This window comes from Melanotaenia boesemani, chromosome 19 (genome assembly GCF_017639745.1).
Source record: "Melanotaenia boesemani isolate fMelBoe1 chromosome 19, fMelBoe1.pri, whole genome shotgun sequence".
Classification (NCBI taxonomy): domain Eukaryota; kingdom Metazoa; phylum Chordata; class Actinopteri; order Atheriniformes; family Melanotaeniidae; genus Melanotaenia; species Melanotaenia boesemani.
In genome coordinates, this window is record NC_055700.1 from 11,207,515 (window position 1) to 11,235,120 (window position 27,606).

The 27,606-nt window shown below is 36.8% G+C and overlaps 1 protein-coding gene across 4 annotated transcripts; it reads left to right on the forward strand.

The window, feature by feature from the left end:
- LOC121629861 (lysosome membrane protein 2-like) lies at nt 1-27,341 on the forward strand. 4 transcript variants are annotated; one of them, XM_041969704.1, is made up of 14 exons: nt 1-522; nt 14,632-14,789; nt 15,271-15,418; nt 15,612-15,803; nt 15,936-16,027; nt 16,689-16,808; nt 20,957-21,135; nt 22,872-22,990; nt 23,276-23,349; nt 23,471-23,522; nt 24,899-25,051; nt 25,189-25,230; nt 25,465-25,468; nt 25,558-27,341. In XM_041969704.1, the coding sequence occupies exons 1-14, from the start codon at nt 400-402 to the stop codon at nt 25,686-25,688; spliced, it is 1,587 nt and encodes a 528-aa protein (XP_041825638.1). In that variant the 5' UTR covers nt 1-399; the 3' UTR covers nt 25,689-27,341. The 4 variants fall into 4 exon arrangements, with proteins under 4 accessions (XP_041825638.1, XP_041825637.1, XP_041825640.1 ...); XM_041969703.1 differs by lacking the exon at nt 25,465-25,468 and having other exon boundaries at nt 25,551-27,341; XM_041969706.1 differs by lacking the exon at nt 25,189-25,230 and having other exon boundaries at nt 2-522.
- The last annotated feature ends 265 nt before the right edge of the window (nt 27,342-27,606 follow it).

Consider the following 27,606-nt stretch of genomic DNA (forward strand, 5'->3'; position numbering starts at 1 on the left):
GGACGGAGGGGGTAGAGTGTTTATAGCCCACTACAAATACTCCGTGGCACTTTTTTATTTTTATTATATGTGCTTTCGGGTCACCACTTCAGATTGACTGAGGGGACCTCGTGGCAGAGAACGGCAGCAAGCAACCAGGCGCCCCTGTAGTGCAACGCGGGAACCCGGGAAGACCATAAACATAACACCGTTACTTAGTGACATCAAAGAGCTGGCAAACCTACAAAAACTTTTTTGTTCAACTTCTCCGCAAAACATAGCGAAAGAAACAGACTGAGGGGGTAAAGCTCTGAGCACTTAATACACAACATAGAAGAAGCGGAGTAAATTATTTCAGCGTGCGGAAATAAACGGCTCCATCCATCCTTCAAGTGATCTCTTCTAGTAGCACCTGCAAACATGACACGAAGATCATGCGCGATTTACGTGGTCGGGATCCTCTGCGCCAGCCTGTTGGTCGTTGGGATCGGTTTGGTCGTGGCTCAAGTTTTCCGAGATTTTATGCACAACCGTCTGAAAAAGGTAAAAAGAATTTATCTTTTTCCTCAAAACTTAATGTGTTTCTAGGACTGCTCGAATGACTGGATGCTGCTTTGTTTTGAATGAACTGCTGTGTACAAGTTGGGTCTGTTGAGAAAAGGACAGAAAACTACAACGATGGGATTGTGTGATCCTCACTCATTCACAGATCCTCTACTGTTTGCAAACGGTTTTTGTTTGACTGCATTCACACCATGTCTTTAGCACACATCATAAGCCACGAAATGATTCACACCAGAAACTTGTTAAGTGGGCTGTAAAAACTGTTAATCATGCATTATGATTTTACTTTTTCCCCTTTTTATTAGGTGAATCTCCTTTTTTTAAACAGCATTCATAAAACTAACACAACGACTTTTTTGCGTTGTTGAACGTAAGCTGAATAAATATTCAATGGAAAATCTATTGGAAAATTAAACAACTGGTTAATTAGTCATCCAAATGGGTGCTGCAAATTTCTTTTGTGTCCTGCAGCTAAGAGACACAGAAACAAATCATTTCAGTTCTGCATGACTTGAAGTGCACAGTAATTTAAGAAAGGTTTTTGCTGCAGTGTGTAAAATTCTGCAGTACAGTCACTGTTAACTTGTAAAGGTCACTTTTGTCCTTGATGAGCAGAACTCCCTCAGTGTTTTTGATTGACTGTCACACTGTTTTTTCTGCTTCAACTTTGTCCCTGTTACCAGTTGTTGCTGTTGGCTCATACACTCTGTCAGATGGCAAGAATTCCGAGCTGCACTTAAATAACTACAAACTTTCTGATCCACATGAGGCTGACATCTTTTTCACCTAGGCCTATACCAGTTCTTACAGTGGACACATTTTAGGATGGTATACTTGCACATTTACCTAGGACATTAGTAAGTTTTAATACACACTGCCACCCACTGGCCAATCACTGGAAGTGCAGCAAAATTTTCTGAAAACCAGGATGGAGGATGGATTCTGTTAATTTGTCACTTGTTAGTAGAAAGGTTGCATGAGCTCCACAGAAGTGTCTTTAACTCGCTCAATATTAAAAATAAAAATGTATATGTGTAAATGTAAAATAGTAAAAACATGTTTTAAAAAGTTGTATGTGAAAGGGTTATACTTGCTTTTTAACCTCAGGATTACACTTAAAAACATAAGCTGTAGACCTTTCTAAATTTTTATGATGTAACCAGTAATTATGGTGGCAACAAGCAGATTATTACATGGTTTGTGTTAATATCACAACATGTTATAGGCACACAATTATTATGAACTGTGCTAATGTAGATTATGTAATCAATTTTAAATAGGATTTAATTGGATTATTCTAGTATTGGATTGCATCTTTAAAAGTGCCTTGAGATTACTGTTATGATTTGGCACCATACAAATAAAGCTGATTTCATTTGATTTCATTTGAATGGTTGCAGAATTACAGATGGTGTTTTAGGAAACATTTCATGTTTCCTCAAAACCCTGTGCTTCTTCCTCATTTTGATGGTACGCATTTATAATGCACATTCATGAAGCTGTAATTGCTCTGCAATGTCCCAGGGCTGAGAAACCGCACTTCACAGTTTCTTTTAACCAGGCATCACATGACAGCTGCATTTTGTTTAATGGCACGGCACCGCAGCAGCTGAATATCAACACGTTTGCTGTTTTGATCATGCACTGAGGCTAATCCAGCATATAAACAAAAGAGGTTGTACTGGAGGAATCAAGAAAAAGAAAGAGGGAAAGTGACAGCATAAGAGTCAACATCAAACACTTTTCCTGACTGGACTGCTCAGGAAAGAGACAAGATGCAAGACGGATCATGAATTTGCCTTTCTCAAGGCGTGTGAAAATCTGCCAAAGTTCAGTAGTGGCACTTGAAGGCCCCTTAATCAAAGATGGTGTGTATCTAGTAGGGGCGTAAATAAGATAAGATAAGATAAGACCCTTTATTGATCCCACAGTCGGGAAATTTTACTGTTAAAGCAGCTCAAACACAAAGTATTAAATCACAAGTTTGATGAAATTAGTTTATTATGTTGATTCAGCAGAAAATGATTCGGTGTTCACTGATATCACAAATCATAGTTACACACCACACCTTTGGATACCAACCATTTCTTTATTTCATTGAATCAATGTAATGATGCAATTTATGTATTTTTAGAATCCTAATGTGTGGTAACAATTCCCCGAATGCTCCCATGGTAACAAAACAAACTGCCTCCATCAGTAATTTCCATATGCATAGCGTTAATTCTTAAGCACACCAGCATTAAAAAAAATGCATAATATGTGAAGTATCCCTCATAAAAATGGTAACATTTGATCAAAAGCAACAATGCTCCGATCCTTAAAGATGCAATATTTTCAGTAATGTTGTGGCTGATGTTACCTGAATAACACAATGACAGAACTCTTTAACGCTTCATAAAAAGAGGACCTCCAGTAAGCAATGGAGGGAAAGGCTACTGATAAGCCGTTATGAGTTTCAGTAGCCAGTTTGCAATCAGCTCTTTTCTGTGCCATTAAAGTATTGAGGAACAGGAACTGTGACTTAGCAGTCCAATTGTAGGCGATAGTGCAACGTTAGAAAAGTTCACCAGCAAAGCATTTTCCTACTCAAGACTGATTTAAAGGAGGTTTTGATGCGGAAGCAAAACAGGTTTTTGCTTTTCAGGGGGGTATTAAGACAAATTTAGCTAAAGGTTTGTGGAGCGTTCTTTTGTTTTTGCTTTTTCTATTGGCCTATTCATTTTATATATACAGTATCAGTTAGGACAAACTTTTCCATTGAACCTAACTGGATAGTGTGTCCAAACTTTTGACTTGTAGTTTAGATATTATAGCTTATGTAATCTTATCAGCAGGTGACAGTTTGAAGCTATGCTGAGCTCCATGTAACAAACTATTTTATTGAATTGTATTTATTTTTATATTCCGTTTTATCATAATTTTGTCACGCTATTTTACACACAGCAGTTCCAGTTAAATGATCTTTAATGTGTGAAGTAACAAGGTAAGACTGTTCAGCTGAAATGAAAAAGTTGAAGTTTAAACAGTGCTGTGTTTACAAGGACTAAGATCCTCACAATTTGCTTGTAATTCAAAGAGATGAAAGGCAATTATTGATTAGAAAAACAATTTTGAACTTTTGTGAATAAATAAAAAATCCCTCATATCTACATCTTAATGCATTTAGGATGTTATTTTCTGCAAAATAACATACATCCCTGGTACCCATGCAGTGTTCCCATGCAGTTGACAGCTAAGTGCTGGAAACCTCAAAGGTAAACAAAGTAACCTTCACCTCACCTTTCTCTTCTCTATATCCTCTGTGACACACTGTATTTATAAGAAATAGTAAAAAGGATTCCTACACTAGAAAACAGCAAGAATAATAACAAGAACACCTGGGAAGTATTAAATATAATTATTAAAAACAGAAATGATAGATTTAAATCTTCTACATACTTTCTAAATACAAATAATGAGACCATAGATGACATGGCTTTGATTGCCAATGAGTTCAAAAGATATTTAGTAAATTCTTGTACTGACCTGGGGCCTCATTTATCAAACTGTGCACGGCAAAGCAAACTACATGTGGTGTACGCAGGGGGGGAAGGAAATGCCGCGCATAAAAACTTTCAGATTTATAAAAGTGTGTGCACGCACGCCTGTTTCTGTTCATAAATCAGAATCAACTCTAAAGTGGTCACACATGAGGAAGCGCCTTGCCATGCCCTTGTGGTGGTCATTATATGGTCAGATGAATGCCTATGATTTCCATTCCCATGATGGCTCAGGAGAGCAAAAGAGGCACCGCAGAGTGTGAGAATAAGATCCAATGGACCACTTTGAAAAAACATAAAAAGGTTTTATTTAGTGGGTACGATGTGGGCAGTACCAGTGTCAGAAAGGCAGAGGAGTGCAGCCGGTGGCAGATGCTGTCATTGCTGTGGCAGAAGGGAAAATACGCCAGAGGCATTGGATGGTGCGGCTGGATGTCTCAGTTGGTAGGTCATCCATCTCCCAGACCAAAGTTCGAATCCCATAGGGGTGAATCGCTTTGGAGAAAAAAATCTGCTAAATGACAGTAATGATGCCGGTAATTTAGTCATTTGTTTTAATTTATAAAATCAGTATGTACAGATACATCTGAGATTTGTACCAGTTTATTTAGTGTTAAACAATATATACATTCAGAGGAAGTCCTGCAGGTGGAGAGGGACACAATTAACGAGGTGGCCAAGGAGTTGTGGGAAATAAAGACTGTCTGGACAGAAATTAGGACAACAATAAAAATAAAAAAAAAATCATTGCGTAAGAATAAATAAATAAAAGGAAATCCACCTCTTGTGTGTTTCATAAGCATTGCATCACTTCTAGACCTCCAGCTTCCAGTCTGCGTCCTGCTCTGCTGGGTCTTAGAATAAATGACCAAAGCTTCTTTTTCGCATTTTCTTTTACTGACTGGTACATGCTGGCAGCAAACTGTCCACCTTATTTAGCTGAATGTATTTTACAACATGTAAGTTTTGTTTCACAATGACAGAACATATTTTAGTGGCTGAGGTTCTTATTATCATCATCTCCCCTTTTCTTGAAAACCCTGTTTTTTTTTTTTTTTACCTTGAGCATTGAAGTTTTAAAATATTCTTTGTTGGCTTTAAAAGATTTGTTCACCACCTGTAAATCAATCATCAGAAGTCCCTTAAAAAATCCACATTTTTAAAAGAAGGCAAAAACACCAGAGTTTGAGTAGAATTGACAATTCTTTGTTAAGCCAGTAATAAGAAAACAATACATATCTTCTCGAGAAGGAGGCCTGTTAGCTTAGCTTCTGATCACTAATACACAAAGTGTCGGGACCCTTCGGTTCAGCCAAAAGACCCGCCTAACTAAATTATCCTCCTCATTTATAGTGATACAAAGCATTGTGGCTATGTGCGTGCATGTAGTGCGCATTCATGTGAATGTGTATTTTGCAAGGTGGTCCTTCCTTCTTCCGGGAATTTGATTCCTCCAGGTCCTTCGTCTGAGGTGCGTCAGAGCTGAAAGGAAAAAGATACTATGCTCTGCTTCACTATCTTTTTCTGCCTTTCTACTGACTCCCTTGTATTTTTCTCACAATATTCACACAAAGGCTATTCTTTTTAATGATTTCTGAGTTACTGGGAAATTCCGTTCTGCTAGGAGTGAATAGATAAGCAAAGAGGTACAAAAATATTTACGATTTACTCCCTAGTGGCCATCCAGAACATTGTCAAGGCCTTTTCTCAGTATTGAACTCAATAACCTTATATGAGTTTATGTGAATACACTATCTGTAACCTGCAAAGCAATGATGACAAATAAGCTGTAGTTCTATTAAAAGCAAAGCCTAATGCATGTTACTAAAATCTAAGGATAAAATGTAAATGAATAAATGAATAAGAATGCTTAAATGAGTAAATGAATAATAAATGAGTAAATGAATCAAAATGCTTATAAAATATTTGCAACAGCGTGCACTCCTAAGTATTGCATGCTCCTCTTTATTCATTTCTGCAAACAGCTTTAAAATATAACATGCGGTGTAAAAGGTAATAGTGGATTGTGCACAAATGTCGCATTTCACATAATTTTACTGATTTTATTCTGTACCGTTGGGTCGCTTTCTCCCATTTTTCCAGATTTTGTGCATACGTGAGGGTCAGAGTTGCTGTGGAGGTAGGAACATTTTCCCGCCAAGCTTGGTTTTTAGAAATCCCAAAAGTTGACTGATTGGTGTACACCAGTTTTTGCTTAATAAATGAGACCCCTGGTGAGGGAAATCCAACATCCTAAAAACAGAGACAACACAAATATTATAGCCTAAATATATAAAATAAAAACGTACACAATGTTTTTGAAAGGAACTGATTATTTAAATAACAAGCTTTCTAACGACTGTAACAATATTGATACAGTATTTGTATCAATATAATTGAATGTGTGGTGAAACCCTTTGTAATCAGCAAAGGTCATACAAATATTTAAAGTTACTGATAAACACAAACTTTCTTACTACAGGCCATTTCTGTACTGCCTTGAATCTCTGAAATATTAGGCGGAAAAAAGTAGTTTTAGTTGACTGGACGTTTTCATAAACACAGTATTTATTATATTCCGGATAAGCGGAAGAAAATGGATGGATGGATGAATATTTTGCCTGACAAACAATATGACTCTAGAAAAAACAAAACATCTTCAAATGCACCTTTAGAATTTGTGGAAGAGGTATACCAGTATACCTTTTAAATTTGGGGGAATTTAAAAAAGACTTTTGATACAGCAGAACATGAGTTATTGTTTTTTAATTTCTCTTTTGTTCAAATAAAACTTTCAATCATTTAGTCAAACAACACTGAAAAAGTATGACATGAGAGGAGTGGCAATCAGCTGGCCTATCTGAATAACAGAGAACAGTACGTTGGAATAAATCTGATGAAATCAAAAGTTTCCACAAGGTTTGGTTTTTAGAACCATTGTTATTCATTATTAACATATTCTGTATGTAAAATTTGGTTTGTAAAAAGTTGGTTTGATCTTTTTATATTAAACAAAATATATAATATCTGGGAATAGATTAACAACACTAATAATAAACTCATGATAAATAATATAGAAATGGAAAGAATGTCTGAAATAAAATTTGTTGGTGTAATAATAAATGAAAAAGTGAGCTGGAAGCAGCATATAAACTATATTTATTTAAAGACATCTAAATAAATTTTAATTCTTTATATAATCAAAGATTTTTTAAATCAGTCATCATTGTATAGTTTGCAGTGTTCCTTCATACTACCATACATTACTTATTGTGTGGAAGTATGAGGGAACATAGACAAAAATAAATTAAGTCTTTCCTCTTAAAGAAATCAGAATAATTACTAAACCCACTTATACAGAACCTACAAACTCTGTTCATCAAAATGAAAATATTTAACAGTATCCAGAAGTTTTTCAAATTAAATGAGAGTAAATTCAATCTGAGAATATAAAAAAAAACCAGCTGTGAGAACAGACTAAACTTCACTGTATCTACAAGAGGGGTTCAGATATGGAAAAGCTGCAGTGACATAAAAAATGTCAATCAAGATTTTAACAAATGAGAAAAATGACATGATTAAAAGATATGAATGAATCAGACTTATTGCAAACAATGTATATTGTGTTTGTGATTTTTATGAGAGGGTATTATTATCATTATGTGTTATGGTTTGTAGTGTCTTTAAATATCCTGGTGAAATACTGTGAAAATGTCAATATTTCTATTATTGTTGACAAAAGGGTTTTGGACTAGATAAGTATTTAACTTCATCCCTTTTTGAACTCTGAAACTTTCGATTTTGTCTATTAAATGTTCACTTATTTTGTTGAAATTTTAGTTAGAAAAAAAAATACAAAACAGAATAAGAATAAAATTTTAGCCTTGTTGGGATGGTAGCCTTCTTGGTCTGCACATTTTTAAAGAAAGTAGAGGATTCAGAACATAAACATTTAAACTGCTGAATTTAAATTGTAGAGTTTCAGCCAATTGTTGAATCAAAATTAAAGTTAAATTTACTGTAAGTTCTGTTTATAGATGGTAAAATCCAGGCTCCTCAGTTGTGGTCTTCAGCTTTAGTGATACATCACCCAATCTGGTTTGTAGGAGAAGCAGTGTGATTTAATCTGTAAAGTTCAAAGCTGACAGGAAGTGGCAACATCAGTACTGTCATGTACACACACGCTTGTCTCTGTCAGTTCAATCCTCCAGTTTAAAAGGTTTGCAAATGTCTGATGTTTGGTCCCAGAGGTGGAAGATTCAGCTATCTGCAAATACAAATATACACAACATAAGAGGTATCTCCTTTGATTGTTTCTCAAAAGCTGTGTTTCATAATATATTTGCATCTTAATGAAAACTCAAAAATACTTAAACTGGCTTTATTTATTTGTGTATTTATTAGGAAAGTATAAAAGTAAACAAGTAGATCGACAGGATTGAGGCAATGTGTTCCAGATATGTCATCAGCATAAAATAAGACAACAAATTTTTCAATCAATGATGGCAGTGGAATTAAAACAACAGACAGCAAAGTGGTTGGTGTTGATCAAGGGAGGCAGAAACAGACGAGGACGTCTTTTAATTACTTTCCGAATTGGCTCAACTGATATGTGAAAGGACCTTGTTTTGTTTTGTTTTGGTTTTTTTCCCCTTACTTTGCTTGATAACTAACGTAATCAAATTGATTAGATTGATTAGATCTGGGCAAATGTAGCTTGTAAGGACAAGCAGTTTTCTGCCAATTGGAAGCTTGATGGTTTGATCCCAGATTACTCAGACTATTCATCAAAGTGTCCATGGGCAAGATATGGAGCCCCGTGTTAATGTGTTTATTGGTGTACAGATGTGTTTATGATAGGGAAAACTGAGAAGTGCTGGGTGAATATGGCAGGAGTGTAATAACACAGTGATCAATAAGACTAGAAAAGCACTTTATAAATGCAATCTAGTTATACATAAAATACTTGCTATTACCACATAAAGCCTTAGTAGATAAGTCTCAAGCAAACACATTGATTTTCTGAGATTTATTTAACTGGTGCTCAGAAGGTGAGCATTACATAGTGCATTATCATGCAATCTATGATAATGAAATTACTGGTTAATCAGTTATCCAAATAGGTGCTGTGGATCTAGTCTCATAGATGTGAGAAGTCACATCTAAATATAGCTCATCTTTTCATTAAATAAAACCTTTAACTGAAATAAAAATGCAAGTGGACAGAAAATGTACAGTAGGTATTTTGAACTGATTGCATGACCATGGAAGCTTCTGTACAGCTGAACCAAACGTAAGTTTGAACAAGCGTCTGCAGAGTCCTGATCAGTTTACACACTGACTGGGGCAATCAGTTCTAATTAGGGAAATCATGCATGGAAACCAAGTTCCAGTCCTTTTTAGTTTACCACTGATGCATAAGTTTTATGAAAGGAACATTTTTAAACGATATGCAAATATGTTAAATATGAATTGCCTTGTAGTTTTCATGACATTAAAGAAGAGTATACATAGATCACAAAACCAATTTACAGCCGTTATTGACACAGTTTAAGTGACGTCCAAAGCTGCTCTTTGGAAGGATCCATGTTGCCTACACAGAGAGAGTTGTGGCTATATGCATACCTAAATATAAAGAAATGTATCTTTGGACTAAAATTCTTAATAATAATGTAAAAAATATGCTTTAATAAGTCCTATAGACATCCAATTGTATGCATTAGCGGGAAACAATTTCTTCTTCAAATTAACTGCATGACATGTCTGCACCTAAAGCATCAAATACATTAATGCTGAGGTCTAGCAGCTTTTATAGCTGCATAAGTGCAGCATTTACTAAGCATTTGAATTTGTTGTGATTGTCCCTAGTTTATTTTTGTTGTTCATGTAAATGAACTTATTCCTTATCTTTGATAACTGATGTCTGAAATTCACAGACACTTTTGATGCGCAGAATTTCAGTGGAGCCTTCCCAGAAAGTTCACCTTACAATGATAACAGTGCAGGCATGAAAATATTGTTGCCTCACTTCCAGGATGATCATATGGCACACCCCCATCTTTATTTTCACATAAAGCCATCTTCTCCCTGGGAATCCAATGGTTTTGAGGAACCAGTCACCTCACTCCAATGTGTAGAGTTGGTCATAACTGGGTGAATTACAGTTTAAAATTACATCTTTAAAGTCCCTTATACTTAGCTCTATGTGGCTAACTAGACTGTAAGTAAGTCTGTTTTAACTTATAATAAAACATTTCAAAGTCAAGTCAAAGTCATCACAACATACATAAAGAAAGGAAGTTGGACTTTTAATTATTTTCTATTGAACATATTTAAATGTCTTTGGCCTTAAAACTTTCTGGTTTGATGTGATGTGAAGCCATGGACAGTTACTCTATTTAGTGCTTTATGAAGGAAGATAATATTTTGTGTTGTTACCATTACATGAAACTACTGAGGTTAAGGCATTAGGTGGAGAGTCCGTGGTTAGGAATGAGATTAATCTATGATCATGTGTTTTAGGTGTTGCAGTGTGATTAAAGGTCTAATGTACATTTGTAAGGATTCATTTACCAACTCATATGCAGAGGGTGGCATTTTTCTAGTTGAATAGCTGACACCAAATATCCTCAGTAACACTGTAAACCTTGGGTTTGGTTACGTCCACTGCTGGTGACCTCACTCACCCTGCAAATAGACCGAAATTCTGTTTAGGTACTGAAGGATTTACACATCATGTTAATTCTGGTCCTCTGGTTCACATAAAAGGCATATGTTTGTAAAGAATTCATATAAAATGAATCTGAATTGATCTGTAATTTCATTTTTATTTGAAAATGAAGTCTGACAGTACAAATATATCTGTGGGTGAGACATACTTTCTTAGAACTCGTGTTTCTTCACATATAGAGTAGCCTGCTGGACAGCATGAAATATTTTAGCTGTATCAAGTTACTCCTTCACACCAGTTGCACCAGTGTGAAGAATCTCTTCCCAAGGATACCCTCCCAGCAGCAGACTCTTTGTGTGCTAAGCCTCTTTCATACTTTAAGATTTATTAGGAAACAGGCAGACTTTGCAGGATTTGGCTCCCGTGTGAGGCAATCTGGGTCAGTCTCCAGTGACCCTCTGATAAGGTTGATTCTTGTTTGTTCTTGTAAGTATACATAGTAAAAAAGCTCGACAAAGTAGCCAACAAAGAAGCTGGTTAACACCCATAATTAATATCTTTCCAATATGGTAAAATGCTTCTTTCAGAGCTTTTGGTGCACAATATATAGGAAATTCATTGTTATCACTACACCAACAGTATATCAATATCACAAAGACATTTTGAGTTACAACAGAACAAGCATGGGGTGTATTTTTGAGGGCTTCATTACACTTGGACGAAGCTTTGCTTTTGTCTTTTTGTTTGTTTGTTTGTTTTTTCAACTTGACTTGTCCTGCATAAAGGCATGCAAAATAATGTTCTGATTGCCATGTTGCACTGAACGAATTTCCCTTTCCAAGGGGGAGTTTAATGGGTATAAAGGCAATGAAGCTTTGCAGTTATAAGGCTCTCATTGATACTTAAGTGCTATTCTTAAGTTTTTAATTTGTTTATTTCTGAATTGCATATTATTCAGGGACCTGACAGGGGAACAAAGAAAAGGGGAGAGCGAACAGAGGAGAAAAGGAGAGAGAGTGAAGAGAAGAAAAAGAAAACAACTGTACAGTCAAGCCAAACAACCAGCTGTTTCACCATAGAAACTTAAATGAAAACATCCTAAGGCCCCTGTAAGAAAACACAGCAGACAATCATCAGGAGCACCTGCAGGAATAAAAACAAATGGGCATGTTTTGCTTTTGTGCATGTTTTTGTAGTAGCATACACAGGCATTAAAGTCAAATGCAGCTGACATGATCATATATTAAATTGAACTATTTGTTTATACATAATGCACTGTCAACAACCTGCCATATTACATGTTTTCTTATGTCACAGTCTTATTCAGAGCCATCAACATGAATTTGGTGTTTGACAGGTAAAAATCTTGACCACTAAAATTAAAATCACGTCATCATAGTTTTTAGAAGCTGTCCAGTAATCAGATTTCCTGTCTTGGACTCAGTCCCAAAAAGTGATCTGGCAAGGTTGTCTTAAAAGTGAATGAATCGTAACTTGTTTTTGATGGGGTCAATAACAAAAGGGATGGACATCTCAGCTGGTTTAGCTTTGTTAATGTGTTGTTGCCTCTACTGAGGCAAACCCTTTCAGAGTATGTAAAGCTTGTGCACCATGACTGTATGTGAACAACTCCACATCAAAGCCTTAGCCTTACGTGTGTTTGTGTATTAACCCGCCACATGTGTTTTCATATAGGGAGTGGCATGAGAGTAGCGGTGGTAAGTACTGAGATAAGAGGGCCTTTCTGTTCCTGTTTTCCATGTATTTTTGTGGCATGCTGCGAGGGATACCATATTGATTGTTCAAAGCATGAAAAGAAGGACATAGAAATGCTCTCTCTTCCTCAATCTAAGGTGACAGCTTTATTGTCCTTGGCTACTCAGCTAAGCTTTTGTCTCTGAACACAAGTAAAGAGGACCCCCAAACAAGGAGGGGGGCTTATACTCGGGAATTAACAGCACTGGGTGTAATCAGCTCCTCTAAACTTCTTTCATATCAAAGTGCTTCTGTTAACTTCATGACAAATCTGACATAATTAGGCCAAATTGAAATTTCCTCTTGATGTGCTGTTGAAGGAAATGGTAATCCCTCTACACCTCTTATTCCCAGTGTTTTCTGAAAATATTCTTTCAAACAGGGAGAATTTTGTCTTTTAGCAAAAACATTTACTTAGAAATTTTTCATACTTTCATCATACTGTGTAACCAAAAGGGGCAGCTGACTGTGTTGCACCTCCAGGGCCTCATCAAGCTCGATCCTAAGGAATGTGGCTCACATCATTAAGGTTGGAGTTTCACACAAACAGTGGGCGTCCAGCGCAGCATCACATGATCTGTCAGAGGCTCTCTCCGAGTGCCCGTTGTCAGGGGCAACTGCTGACAATGGAGCAGTGGAAGGGTCTCCCCTCATACCATTCAAGTAACGCAGCCAGTGCTCTTGTCTGACGCTCAGACAGCAGCTCCCCTCCACCACATCCCCCAAGGATGTTTTTGTCCTTTGGCTTGGTTTAACTTGAAACATGCTGTGGAAAGCTTAAATTGAAAACATGTGTTGGCGCTTGCAAAATCTTTTACTCTTCGCAGGAAATATGTTATTCACTTAAAGCCCCATTAAAAATTTTCTGTTTAAAGTCATCCATGAAATATTTTGTCGTCTTTATATGTTCAATTTTAATTTATGCATTGATTGCATGTAGATTTTCTATTCACATCTTTGCAATTACTGCATCTAAATGATGCTTTGATTTACAGCCCTTATGCATATGAAATGAAATGAAAATGAATGAAAAATACTTTATTAATCCCAAAGGGAAATTCAATATTGTAGTAGTAGTAATTTTTTAGTAAAACAATCACATTAATTAATTAAGGGCTTTGTTCTTCAGCCTGATAGCTGCTGGAAGGAAGGATCTTCTGTATCTCTCTGTCTTGCATCGGACTTGAACAAGCCTCCCACTGAACACACTCTGTTGTTTCGTCACGGCGTTGTTTAGAGGGTGTGAAGGATCTTCCATTATCTTCGTCAGCTTGTACAGAATTCTTTTTTTGATGATCAACTCCAGCGGCTCCAGAGTTACTCCAAGCACAGAACCGGCTTTCTTGATCAGTTTGTTAATTCTTTTCAAGTCTCTGGTTCTGATGCCGCTGCCCCAGCAGATTGCTGCAAAGCTGATTGTACTTTCAACAACAGACCTGTAGAACATTTGCAACATTTTGGTGCACGTTAAAAGATCTCAGCTTCCTTAAGAAGTAGAGTCTGCTCTGACCTTTCTTGTAAATGTACTCAGTGTTGCTTTTCCACTCAAGTCTGTTGTCCAGCTGAACTCCAAGGTACTTGTATTCCTCCACCACCTCCACCTCCTCTCCCATGATGGAAACACTTCTATGTGTGTTCTTGTTCCTCCTGAAGTCAACAATCATCTCCTTTGTTTTCTTGGTATTCAAGATGTTTATAAGATCATGATTTTATTTTTAGGTGTGCTAAAATATGTTGATATGCATTAAGCTATAAAATTATACATAATTTTTAAATTTTAAAATTTTGTATGCTTCTGCAGCAGCTATTGGCACCTTTCTAAAATGCCACATTTAGTTTCCTGTTACTTTAAGGATCCCGCCCCAAAGCAGAGTCTGCTGTGATTGGTCAGTTGCTTGATACTTCTTTTTTTGTCGGTTATACCAAAATAACCACAAGACAGGCAATGTGGCCATGAGCTCTATATATACAAGTGAAGGAAGAAAGCCTATTTAATGTCCCAAAAAGTCCACAAAAGAGCAAACAAACCAAATCCTCGATTTAGATTTTTAGTTTTTTTACATGCACAAAAAGTTATAACAAAAATAAAAAGATTATGATGTGTACTTTTTGTCTCAACAGGAGATTGTTTTAGTGGAGGGCAGCCGGGTGTTTGAGTCCTGGAAAACCCCTCCCCCTCCAGTCTTCATGGAGTATTTCTTCTTCAATGTGACCAATGTTGAAGAGTTCCTTAAAGGAGCCAAGCCAGTTGTCACCCAGGTTGGACCTTACACATACAGGTAGGTTGCAGACGCAAACGGTGACCCATTTTCTTGTAAAGTACACAAATGTTAACCACAGGACAATTTTCTTGTGTTCATTATGCAAAAGCTGCAGAAAGCTGCAGTGCAACATATTGACTTTAATTTCTGTTAAATACTCAGCACATGTGCAAACTGTTTTTACAACCTATCTTTCTTTTTATGTTTGTCTTCATTTTTATTTTTGGACATTTAAAATCTTAATAATTGTCATGCCACATCTCAGAGTTCATGGTTAATTGTAAGAGGTTTTTACAGTTAAAGACTACACAGTGTGTTGTTTCCTATCCTGTTAAGTTTGTGACCTTAGTACTGGCAGAAATTAGTCTTTTAGGTTTAAATTTGTCATTTTGAATTTCTTCTACATGCACCCAATGAGGTTTCTAGTTGACACTCATTAATAACACAAAATATTGAAGACCTAATGAACCTTTAAAACTTCTTAATTGCATTTACACAGGGAGTACAGGTATAAGGAAAACGTAACAATGGTGGAAAACGGCACAATGGTGTCTGCGTACAACACTAAAAGCTTTGTGTTCCTGCGAGAGAAGTCTGTGGGTGATCCAGCTGTGGATAACATCACCACCGTCAACATCCCTGCTTGGGTGAGTCATGAAGCAAAGGTTTAATTCAAGTAGAGAAAAATGTTACTCCAAGTAGGGTAAAGTGGAATGTGTTGTTTGTTCTCCTCCGCACTTTGTTAACTGTTTCCTCGGCTTCATTTCATTGATACCAACACTACCTTATCTCAAAGTATTTCCCATTCCTTCTCATGTCTGCTCCACGTCCTGTTTCTAGGCTGTTATGAACAAGGTGAAAGGGAGTTTTTTTAAGGCCGCCCTCGTGTCCATGTGGATGAGCTCTCTCAAAAGCGACCTCTTCACAACTCGCACTGTAGATGAGTTGCTTTGGGGCTATGAAGATCCATTGCTGGCCCGCATTGCCCCGACCAATCCTGAAGTGGAGACCGTCTTTGGCCTCATGTACAAGGCATGTACAACACTAAACTCGATTTTAATGGCGTATGAAAATGATCTGGTTTCAGTCATTTCCATTGTGAAACCAATAAGGATTTTTGGCTGCTTTTGACGCACATTTAAATGACTCCTTTGTTTTACTTAGAAAAATGGAAGTAACGATGGGGAATTTGTGTTCCACACTGGACAACAGAACTACCTGGATTATGGCCGGGTCAAAACCTGGAAAGGTCAAAGGTAGAACCGATGCAATCACACACAAGCACACACTCCGGCACCGTGATGAAACTCTGTTGAGTAGTAAATTAGTAAACTTTTAAAATCTAAAGCTTTTTTTTGCCGATAATGAGTAGGAGCCATCTGTGTCTGTTTGTTATGTTTTTTGCTTTTGTGTATCTACCATGGAATGAGGGACCGGACATCCTGATACTTGGAATGTCTTAATAAAAACTTTTTACTGATCTGTTTTATCCTATTTTCTTCTCTCTTGAGGTCTCTAATTACCATAAACCCAGGGGAAATAGCTTTTTCAAGTGTTTTTTGAAGATAAAAAACATACTTGATCATTGTAATTTCATCCTGTTAAGACTGAGATGATATCGTTTATACTGCTTGTAGGGGTTTTGAATAATAGTACATATTGCTTTGTTTTTTTGTTTGTTTGTTTTCTTCTTTTACTTCTTTCTGCATGCATAAAATGAATCTAGAATAGTCATGTACAGTATGCATAATTGTTTGCATTGACTACTTTGTGGGAAAAATATATTTATTTGAAACATAAATCCCTAGAACAGAGAAAATCCCTCTGTAACTGGTGTAATTTTTAAAAGAAGATCTCCTTTTTGTGTAGTTTTTTAAAAATAGATACTTACAGTTTTTACAATGTTTTATTTTTCAGCCAGCTTACTTTCTGGTCAACTAATGAAAGCAACAGCATCGTTGGATCAGATGGAAGTGCTTTCCATCCACTGCTGGACAAGAACGAACGCATTTACATCTACACTCCAGACCTCTGCAGGTACAGTTCAAACCCACAGTCTCCTGATTCGTCCTGGGTTTTTCTTGTTTTTGTTTTGTTTTTTTTACTTTATAAAATTACCTCACTATGAAAAATATTTTCCTAAAGCCCAACTAGTGTTTAGTTAGGCAAATCTCACACAATGAGTGAGTGTTTGTCTTTTTTCACGAAAAATGGGTCAATGAGCAGACCAGTCAGAGCTCACTGGGTCATTTAAGGAGACAGATTGTGAAGCATTTATGCATGTACTTCCTGATTGATAGACCTTGAAAATATCTTCATGATAATCTAAATAAGTCAGATATGGGCTTTTTGAAATGTTTAAATTATGTCTGAATATACTTCATTGGACTCTGCTTAACTGAATCTTGTAGTAGAATGTGCTGCAGAGAAAACCTTCATCCTGGCATTCACGTGGATGTTACTTTCACACTTGTCCCCTACGTAAACACACTTTTACAACAATCACATCCCGTCCATGTCAACAACAACAGTCCTTCCCCTTACTTCCCCTGGATGGAGCATGAATAAATAGGAAAAAACTAAGGAAAATCATTTTGAAATTAAATAAATTAAACAATTAAATAGATAAATAAACAGAAGACATAAATCCAAACAAAGCATGAACAAAACCAAAGATCACGATGTAAAGAACGATAAAAAAAGGAATGGTGCGGTTATGAGTTGGTGACTATTTCTGGTCCATGACCTCACACCCTGGGGTGGGAGCTTTCACATGCAGTGTGACCGTAGTGTTCAGAGGCTTTGGATCCCGCAGATTCTTACCATAACATCCTGATCACTTACAAACAACGCCGCAGGTGACCGCTATTTACTTCAGGCTTTTTCTGCCGATGCTGCTTGGGCTCTATAAAAGACTAACATGCCATTTCCAGGAAACACTGTGGAATGGCTTACTTGAGAAGGAATGTGTTTGGAGCATATTGGAGATAGAAGGGGGAAGAAACAGGGAAAGGTCGCAGATATAACGAACTACAAATGACAAGTTGTATCCTTTGGAAGCGCAATACAGACGTTACCCTTTGATAAGCAGGTGGAAAATTGCTTGAGCTTGCTTGACCCATGCTGAGAATTGTCTCTCACAGATTGACCAGCTCCTTGGAGGTTGATTTCACATTTTAAACCATGTACGTTTGCAAAACAGACAAGAGATTGTGATTACAAAAAACAGAAGCAGCACTTTGCAGCTTTTCCTTTTTGTTGAGTGTGGAAAGAATCTGTTATGGTAGCAGCACAGAGTGGCTCACTGATGCCTTTGACTCTGATTGGACATGTTCCCAAAACCCCTCACCCAAATATTTACAAAAAACTTTCACCTACTTACTCATTGCCTAGTGGTGTCATGTTGTCCATCTGTGCTACTGACTAAAAGGAAGACTCTCCCCATGTTTCCTGTACATTTTGTACTAATTTAAAGAGGAAACATTAAATGAGGTCATATCTACTAACCTTTACCACACATACAGTCACTGGAAGCTTGTGTGCAATCAGCTCAAGAACACATTGTGTGTAAAGAATGCTTCATTAAATGACATCTGGGACTGATCTGTGAGTTAAAACAATACAAACACTACGATAATTCCCATCTGTAAGCTGACAGCGCAGTGACCCTTTGCTCCTCTAGCCGACAGCTGAGTCACAAAAACATCAAAATTTTGATAAACTGCAGACAGGTGTCAAATACCGCCACGCCCTAATAGACACAGACATTATTTTCAGCCTTACAGTCATAAATAACCAACACTTAAAATAAGGTCAAAATGTAAAACATTTGCAAAAAGATTATGGTAAAGTTTCCTTCATGTCTGTTTCAGTTTCATTACTAATGAAAAAGAAGACATACTTTATCTGAAATTCCTTGAAATTTCAGCAATGTCTAATTCCCAGCAGTACAAGGCAGAGCCTTTCAGTCCTGTTCTAGTCTAGTAACGCATAAGGCATTTTACTTGGCCTCTTTCACAAAGGTCAAGGGAAAGGTCTATATAGTATTGTTACACGACTGGTGGGCTGCGGATCCTCCCAGCCAGTTGGCAGACAGTGTAAAGAGACCTTTGTTCTCACTGAGGATTCCCTTGACATGACAAAACTGTATATTCACAGAACAAGGATGAGCTGCACACAACACTGCAGTTCTATCAGGAGCTGTTTCAAACCAACAAAGCTTAACAATTAAATTATACATCTGCAGTTTCTGTAGTTCCAACACAAAGGGAAGGTCAAGCACACAGTATTGTGCTGTTTTTCTGATCTGATGCAGACACCCATAAAGATTTCATTATACATCTCTTGAACTTCAAAGCCAGTTTGTATATTTTCCTTCCTAACTTTTTCCCTCTGTCTTAAAATAAAAATCAGGTCATAGTTTTTCTTGCCATAGCCAATTGTCATACTACATAATTAAAAATCTCTTTCTCTAATTTAAAGAAACACTCTTTTTATTTCAACCTTCCTTCTTTTTGTAACTCTGAGCCAGCATAATAAATATTAAGCATAATGTTTTTAGCTTATCTGCCCATCCTTATCTATGTCCCATAGTAGCTCTTGACCAACTTGCAGAAATTTCTCAAAAATTGATGCAAATGGTGTCTAGTCGTCTCGTAGACGACCTGCTGTGACCTGATAAAACAAGTTTTTGGACTGAGCTCAAGACATCATGAGTCAACAGAATTTTACACAGTCGATCAGGAGAAAATGGCAAAGTTAAGACATTTTATATGCAGAAGGTCGAAGTTGGATCTCACTGTAACACCACTGATATAACACTTTTCGTAGGATATTGAATTGGTGAGACTAATCTTTGGTGTCAGACCTTGAGGTTTGGTGTCATTCTGTACTGTCTGGGCCTCTGTTATATACTTCATACTTTGTACTGAATAAGGTTTTACTACATACAATTTATGAGTCTGTCCAAACTGAGGTTTGGACAAATGTTGGATACACCACATTCACCAAAATATTTTGTTATTCAGTATCCTTTATCAACAGCAATTACAGCTTTAATGCTTTAAGGAATATATCTGTACAGGTTTTTTTTTATCATATCCAGGGGAATTTTGTCCTCAGCTCACAGTTACAATCCCAAAGCTTTCCTTGTGTTTTGTATACTGACACAGCTCCTCTGGAAGCATTGGAAAAACAGCAGATTTGGTCACACAGCCACTCATATTCAAGTTGTTCCTCTTTGGAAGAGAAAAGGGGGTTTGGTTATTATATCTAGCTAGTAAGATGCATTTATGAATCTTTTTTGTGTCCAAACTGGTGAAAATATGTGGTTTTTAGAATAGTTTCTTTCCTTTTTTTCTACCAAACTCTTGGGAGATGGAAACTGCAAATTGAGCAGTTTATTAGGCTGTGCAACCACATCATCTTAAAACTGCAGCTCAGCAAAAAATAAAGAAGTATTGTAGCAAAACAAGAAAGATTTCCCAATGTGAAGCATAAGTGTTCTCTTGGTTAGATTAACACAAACCACAGAAGAATGATATTACCGTTACATCATTGTTTAGCACATGTCTGTGAATCGTGTCTTTTTTCCTAATCATGAACAATTACAGGAAGAAAAGCCTATCTGTTATGGACACCTTTGTAATCTTTCTTATGGTTTTGAGGGCCAAATATAGAGCTGTTTTTCTATTACAGCTATTTAAAAGAGAAGTGATTTATGGATGCTGATGAGCCATCAAATCCACTGCAGGAAATCGCTGTTGTGTAATGTAATAAGTGATTACTGGTATTTGCTGATGCCAAATTTATTACACAGCCAGCCAGCATGAAAAAAAATTAAATTAGACTTCTAGAAATTGCTCTGCCATTAACATGCAAGACTGATAAAAAAAAAACATAATTGGCATTCTATTGAACTGCTTATGTTTTTATCCCCTCATGTGCCTCCACCAGCCCAGGCTAGTGTTCACATGCAGGTTTCTAGCAGTTACATTTAGGAATGAGATGAGTTCATTTGCAAAACTTTATTGTAAGTCAGAAGACTAATGTTGCAGGCTCAGTTAAAATGAAAACTGCACATAAGGAGCACCAAGAATTTTTTTGATGTAGATGTGTTGAGTGATAATTGAACTTTTTTTTCTTTTTTTTTATATTGTAATTTGAGATTCTGCTCTGCTCTTCAGGACAATCTACATGGAGTTTGAGAAAGACGTTGAGGTGAAAGGTATCCCAGCCTACCGCTTCACACCACCGCGCTCAGTTTTAGCCAGCAAGGAGGAGAATCCGGACAATGAAGGTTTCTGCATCACCCCTAAGGAGTGTCTGGGAACTGGTCTCCTCAAAGTCAGTCCCTGTCGGAAAGGTAAAAGTCAGTTTGTGCTCACATTTTCTCACCCAAAGCATCACTACGGCTTTTTCAAAGTCCTGCTATTTTTGGTTCTAACTTCTCTTGTTTCTATTTTAATAAATAGAGCCTTCCTTCTGCCAACATATGACATTCTTAGGTCACCAAAAAATCCCCAGCACAGTTACTATAACATTCAAGGTTCTTTCATACTACAAGTAATACTAACACCACCCACTTCTTTGAACGACCCATGTGACACAGCTCTCCAGTTCTTGCCACACCTCAGGCACCATCTGACCATGACTGGCCCAGTGGCTGTGGGGGGAGGCAATAAGCCTTGTCACCTGATTTTGCCCTTGAATATGACCAGGCATTATCTCAGTGCCAGTGTTCAGAGCCCTTGTGTCTCTTAATCTTTTCATTCTTGAAGGTTTGTAAATCCTGCAACTGAACGCCAATGATGTTTGAACATATTGTATAAATTTACTCAAAGTGTTTCAGCTTTTAAATGCAATTTAGGGCAAATTATAAATTGCAACATGCAAATATTTAACTGGACATCATGTCCTCTTTATCTTGTGTCAAAGTTAATTGTGGTTGTGCTGTAACAGTTTGTGCCTTTGCTGTAAAATAATATGAATAATCTAGAATGGGATCAAAGAAGACATCGTGAATTAGTGTGAAAAAAAAAAAGTTTGTGCTGCTATGACGCTGCTGTTCATGTTAATAATAGACGATTTGCCATAAAAGCAGGGAATAAAACCCGGGGAAGATCTGACATCAAATCACACACGACTTAGTTCAAGAGTTTAGTTTAGCCACCTGCAGAAAAAAGGCTGAGAGGAAAGGGTTACAGAGAGTTTTGGACCAGGTGTTTGGGGGAATGAACATTGCGATTAAGGTCACCCAGGAGCATACTGATACAAATATGTGACCTTGTAGGCTGTCATGTGAACAGCCTCTCAGGTGACTGTCCAATGTTTTTTGTCCAGAGTCTGTTGCCAAACACCAGAGGAGGAAATCTGTCACCTCTGCCCCACTTCACCTCCAACTATTCCTCCATCTGACTTTGTTATTGCTCCAAAACACATGTGCTTCATGCAAAGCCGGACTTTTCTTGTTTTTGCCAGTGCTTACATCCATAATTAGTTCCATAATGCACAAAGCCCATCAGACATGTGTTATGCAACTGTTCAGTTTCTTATCTTAACTTGTGCGATCTTTGAATAATGGTTCCTGCTGCTGATAGCATGAGGAACAAGACTCTATATCTGGACTGCCCCTGATTAGTTTTACATGTAGAGTTATTTTCCATGTGTGTGCCTGTATTGTTTGCTTTGTTTGTGGCTTTAAATCAGAGGTCTTATTATATCCTTTAACCTCCACCTTGAAGTTTTTTCCAAGATTATATCCTGACTAGATCAAACTTCAAACAGAATAAAATGTTCTCTATAATGCCGCTTTGATGACCTGTGGTGGGATGTTTTTTTTCACACCACTGTAATATTGCTTTCTATCACCTTTTTCCATGTTTAAATACCTAAACAAGCTTAAAATGAGCAGACATGCAACTCAAGCTCTCAGATTGCAACTTCTTTGAAACACAGGAAAATCCGACTTGATGCTCCCTCTGTTTCTTTATATGTATGCTGACATTAAAAACCCCTTTTATAGTAGAAAATAATAGAGAACTTTTTCTGTTTTGGAAACACGTGGCAGCTTAGTTACTTAGTTTTGTGATCATCTCAAAGGTGCTCCGGTGGTCGCCTCCTTTCCCCATTTCTACCTGGCAGAAGAGAAATACGTGGCTGCCATTGGAGGAATGTTCCCTAAAAGGAAGCATCACCAAACGTATCTGGACCTCAACCCGGTAATCCATCAGACAACACTGTATTCATCAACCTTCAGCTGACTGAACTTTCCTCTTTCTGTTATGATGATTATGAATATATAGCAATACTTCATGGGACGGAGGTTGTGTGTAAAAGCAAAGGCTATTCTAAATAAGGATGTACTGCTCCACCCCCTAGTGGTGATGATCAGTAGTGCAAAAGTTGACTTAAGTTGATAATATCCTAATTTTTTTTCTAATACATAATAATCTACTGTCCACAGTATTTTATGAGCATTGTATATATTTTTTTGTTGCTGACAGACCACTGGGGTGATTGTTCGTGCAAACAAAAGAGCACAGATTAACATCCTGATCAACAGAGTCCCTGGATTCCCGTGAGTTTCTGCATTTAAACAGACTTGTTATTACTATCTTATCACTTATTATTACTGGTGTTTTGTTTGTGCATGTGTACTGAAATGAGTTGCTATGTGTTCCCATCCCTGTTTCTAACAGGAAAACAAGAGACCTGAATGATACAATCTTTCCCGTCATGTTTATCAATGAGGTAAGCAATGATAGAAGCCCTCTTATATCTTATAACTGCTTATTGCTGAGAGTCACACAAGATTGATAGTGTTGTTGTAATTGCCCAGTAGCCAACACACAAGCAGATCTTAGTTTAGCTAAGCTTAACTCAGCTTGGTTTAAAGACTGGCTGTAGCAGAAATGGACTGGCTGGTAATCAGCATGAGGTTGCCCTCCTATTTGTAGTTCTCACACTGAGGTTTTTTACTCTGATTAAACAAACACAACATATTTACTTCTGTCTTCATGGTGGTACATCTAGGTCAGTCCTCACCTTGACTTTCTCTTTATGCATCTGACTGTTACTTCAGATGCATAAGGACTGTAAGTTGTCCAGTTTAAAGAAGAGGAGCGAATGGGGTTCATATGAATGAGGAAATACGAAATAAAGTTTTGGAGTCATCTCTGTTTGTTGTGTCAATCTGCTGCAATTTTACCGTTTTTATCAGCAAGAATAAATTTGTTCCCTTTGACAGAGTCGGCTAACTTTACCTGATTTCCACTCTTAACACTAACCTCAATTTGTCAGATGCTGGTACATGTTTATTGCTTTATTATCTTGTGTACTCTATACAGAGGTGCATAAACATTTATGGGCTTGATCAGCTCTATGTAATGTTCATAAATGTGATTTAAAACATCCACAGATTCTCACACAGGTCTTATTAGTGGATTAAAAGAGATAATGGATGAGCAAATATGATTAAATTATTGCATTGTACAATTTATTTTATTTATTAAGGAAAATTATCTACATATCAAAGAGTAGCAAATCAAATACAGAAATCCCAGTTCGGGGTTTTCAGTCTGTCAGGTTTCCAGTTTATTCAAAGAAGGCTGATCTATTCTGGTCTGGGTGTATTAAGCGGTGTTGACTCTCCTGAGGCTGTAAAGGTTTCTAAACAACCTGTGAAGTGGCTGGACATCACCAGACACGCTATAGAAATTAAGCAAAGTCGAATCGTTATCCAAAAAGAAAAGGTCACTTTTAGAACTGAGGTGCAAAACTGTCCAAGGTCACAAAGTAACCAAATGAAACTAAGAGCCTCTCTCATGTTAATCTAATGTTAGTGAGTTCATTATCAGGAGAACTTAGGACATTATGTTTGGAGAAATGAAAACTGCATTTCAACATGAGAACCTTATCCTGTCTCTAAAACACAGTAGTGGAAGTTAATGGTTTGGGTCCACTTTGCTTCTTCCCATCAATGGCAAGACTATGAATTCTGAAAAATAAAAAATATCAGGACATTAACATGTGAACTGAATCTAAACAGAAACCCTTCATACAGCAAGACAAGAACAAACACATTCTTCTTCTTTAATGGATCTTCAATAATGTCTCTTGATACACAGAGCGTGGTGATTGATGATGCATCTGCAGCAAGAGTACAGAAGCTACTGCTGATTGTCAATTTGGTGTCCAACTTCCCTCTCCTTATTGTGGGGCTGGGTGGTATCATGCTCTTAGTTTTCATCATCCTTGTGGTCCGGGCTCGCCAGCAGAAGGTATGACGGCCCTTCTCACTTTATTCTTAGAACGTACAGTTTGCTTGGTCCTGATATGTAATTTGTGTTAACTGCCATTATTAATTTACTTACCACTCACTAATAGCACTGTGCATGTATTTATCACCTCTGTGCAGAATGAAGTTAAGCACATTGTGTTTACCAAGGCTGTCTATGCTGTAAGTCTTTACGCTTTGTTTTGTTTTTTGCTGCTTTGTTTTCATTTGCTTTACTCTGTCCTTTCTCTTATTGCAGTTATGAATTATTACCTAAATGCATTGTACAATCTCATAAGTACATAATAAACATTCTCACCCCTTGTTTTAACTTCTTAACAAAATTTGGTGGATAAAAGCTAAAAAAAAAAAAGTTTTTCGTTTACATTGTAAGATGGCACATTTAAGGACACCAAGCATTTTTAGTTGTAATCACACAAGTGTAATAAAAAGTTAAAGATGTTTTTTTAATGCTTCTTTTCATCTGAAATGTTCCACTGCAGACTTCTGCTGAAGATGACACCTCTTACTCTGCAGTCAATGCCAAGGAAAAGGATGATCCCCAAAATGGAAGCTACATTGGTCTGCCACTGTCAACGGAAATTAAGTTTGTGGAGGAAGAAGAAAAAGGGGCTTTTTAAAGCAGAGTGGGTGGTTGGGGGTAGAGGAAGGGGAAATGTATTTTTGTCTCAAACATCTTGTAGTATATGTTCTTAGTTAAACTCACGGAGAGCTAACTAAAGTCCAGATTCAACACAGTCAGTTTCCTGAAAGATTGTTATGTTTTGTTGTTTATCTGTTGTTGGTGATGTAAAATTATTGACACCAGGTTGCTGTTCTTTAATGACCAGATATGGAGAGTACAGTTTGTAGTGGTTTTAAAACAAACACACTTTAAATCTGACATGTGAGATGAATGTGCCTTTAATGCTGCACCCTCAGTCTGTTTGGCTACCTGGTTTCCTTTGCTTTGAGCTAAATGCATTCAGATCATTGGGGCTGACTACTTCATAAAATGGACACAGAGGGACATTTGAAGGAGCAGGGTTTTGAAATCCATTAACAGTATTTTTATATGTCGAGGGGTGGGGAGGCTCATTATGGATGCAGTCAAACATTATTAAAGCAGGAAAAAAGCACACTTAGAAGTCTTCCCTTCTTGCAGGCTTTTAGACCAACTGAGTATTATTATGTGTCATTTGCATTTCATCCTAAAATTCAATAATGCAAACGTTTTCACAACTCATCATTGTATGTTCACGCACATATTTAGGTTTGTGCACATGTTGAGAACTTGACATTTACATCAACACTATGTTTTGAACTACTTACATTCTTCTCCGTGTATGATGGGGATTAATATCAAACAAAACACTGCATATTTGAATACTTTAGATTTGTAAAGAAATACATAGTTTGCATTTGTAAATGTAAATGTAGACATCAAATGTAGAGATTAAATGGAGAACATTTCAAGTTTGAGCTTCTCAAATATCTTCTACTCCCATAATGTGCAACAGCTTCCTCAGTCATTTAAAGTCCTGAACATGACAGGAAATGTGCCATGTGTAACTGCTCATACTAACTTTGCTATTTGAAAAATGTTTTAAATGCTGTAGTTGTGCCTTTAAAAGGATCAGTGTTACTGGATTTTTTTGCCTTTGATCTGTATTATTTTCTGAAACTAAGTGCCATGAAAATTATCTTCAGGTGCCACTTCATGTAATCTTGAAAATGCTGCAGAATCACCTGATTTAAGCTGTGATAAGTCTTGCTGTCAATATTACTCCTATATTGAATGTAATTCAGTCATTTCACGCCAGCTCGTCAGCCACACTATAATAATCGCAATGTGTATATCAGACAATAATGGAGGCATTTGATTCAACTATTTCTGTTTGATGTTTTCTTTAATCCAACTTCCTACAGTAAGAAACCTTGAGCAAAGACAAGTTAATAGAATTTCCATGATTTGTTTTTTTTTTTTTTTTATTCATCTGAGGTGTGAATTTATAGATAACTCTTGTTTGTGATGCAGAATACACAGTAGTACACAATATTAGTATAGTTGTTTTTAAAGAAGATAAATTATTTTGTTACATTGATATAAACCAAAACACATACATTGCCACATGGACTCAACACTGGGATACTTTGTGTCACATTTTGATTACACATGGTTATTTCTGAAATTATTGTTACTGCTATATCCACATTTTCGTCTGATTGCTAGCTTGTTTTAAAATGTTGACTGTTTTTTACTCTGTACACAAAAATAAAAAGTAGTTTCAGTAGACATGGCTTCTTCACTTTACACTGCTGTTTGCCTTAGTAAGTTTATTAATGCATATTGTAAGTACAGCACAACATGCTATAAACAGTATCCTTTTAAACTTGTAAACATGCTCTGCAACCATAGAAGCTTAATTTTTTTTACTATTAGAGATAAAGATATTTAAGGTTTGAGGTGTAAACCAATTTACAAATTAGACACACAAAAGGATCAACTTATTTAAAAAGTAGAACATTTGCATTGTATCTTTTTTTAAATTATTTTAT

Excerpts from the sequence above, each read along its gene's own strand:
- LOC121629861 (XM_041969703.1), top strand. The coding sequence starts at position 400 with ATGACACGAAGATCATGCGCGATTTACGTGGTCGGGATCCTCTGCGCC. Across the intron at positions 15,804-15,935 it reads TCTTTGGCCTCATGTACAAG|AAAAATGGAAGTAACGATGG; the intron begins GCATGTACAACA and ends TGTTTTACTTAG. Across the intron at positions 25,231-25,550 it reads TTACCAAGGCTGTCTATGCT|ACTTCTGCTGAAGATGACAC; the intron begins GTAAGTCTTTAC and ends GTTCCACTGCAG.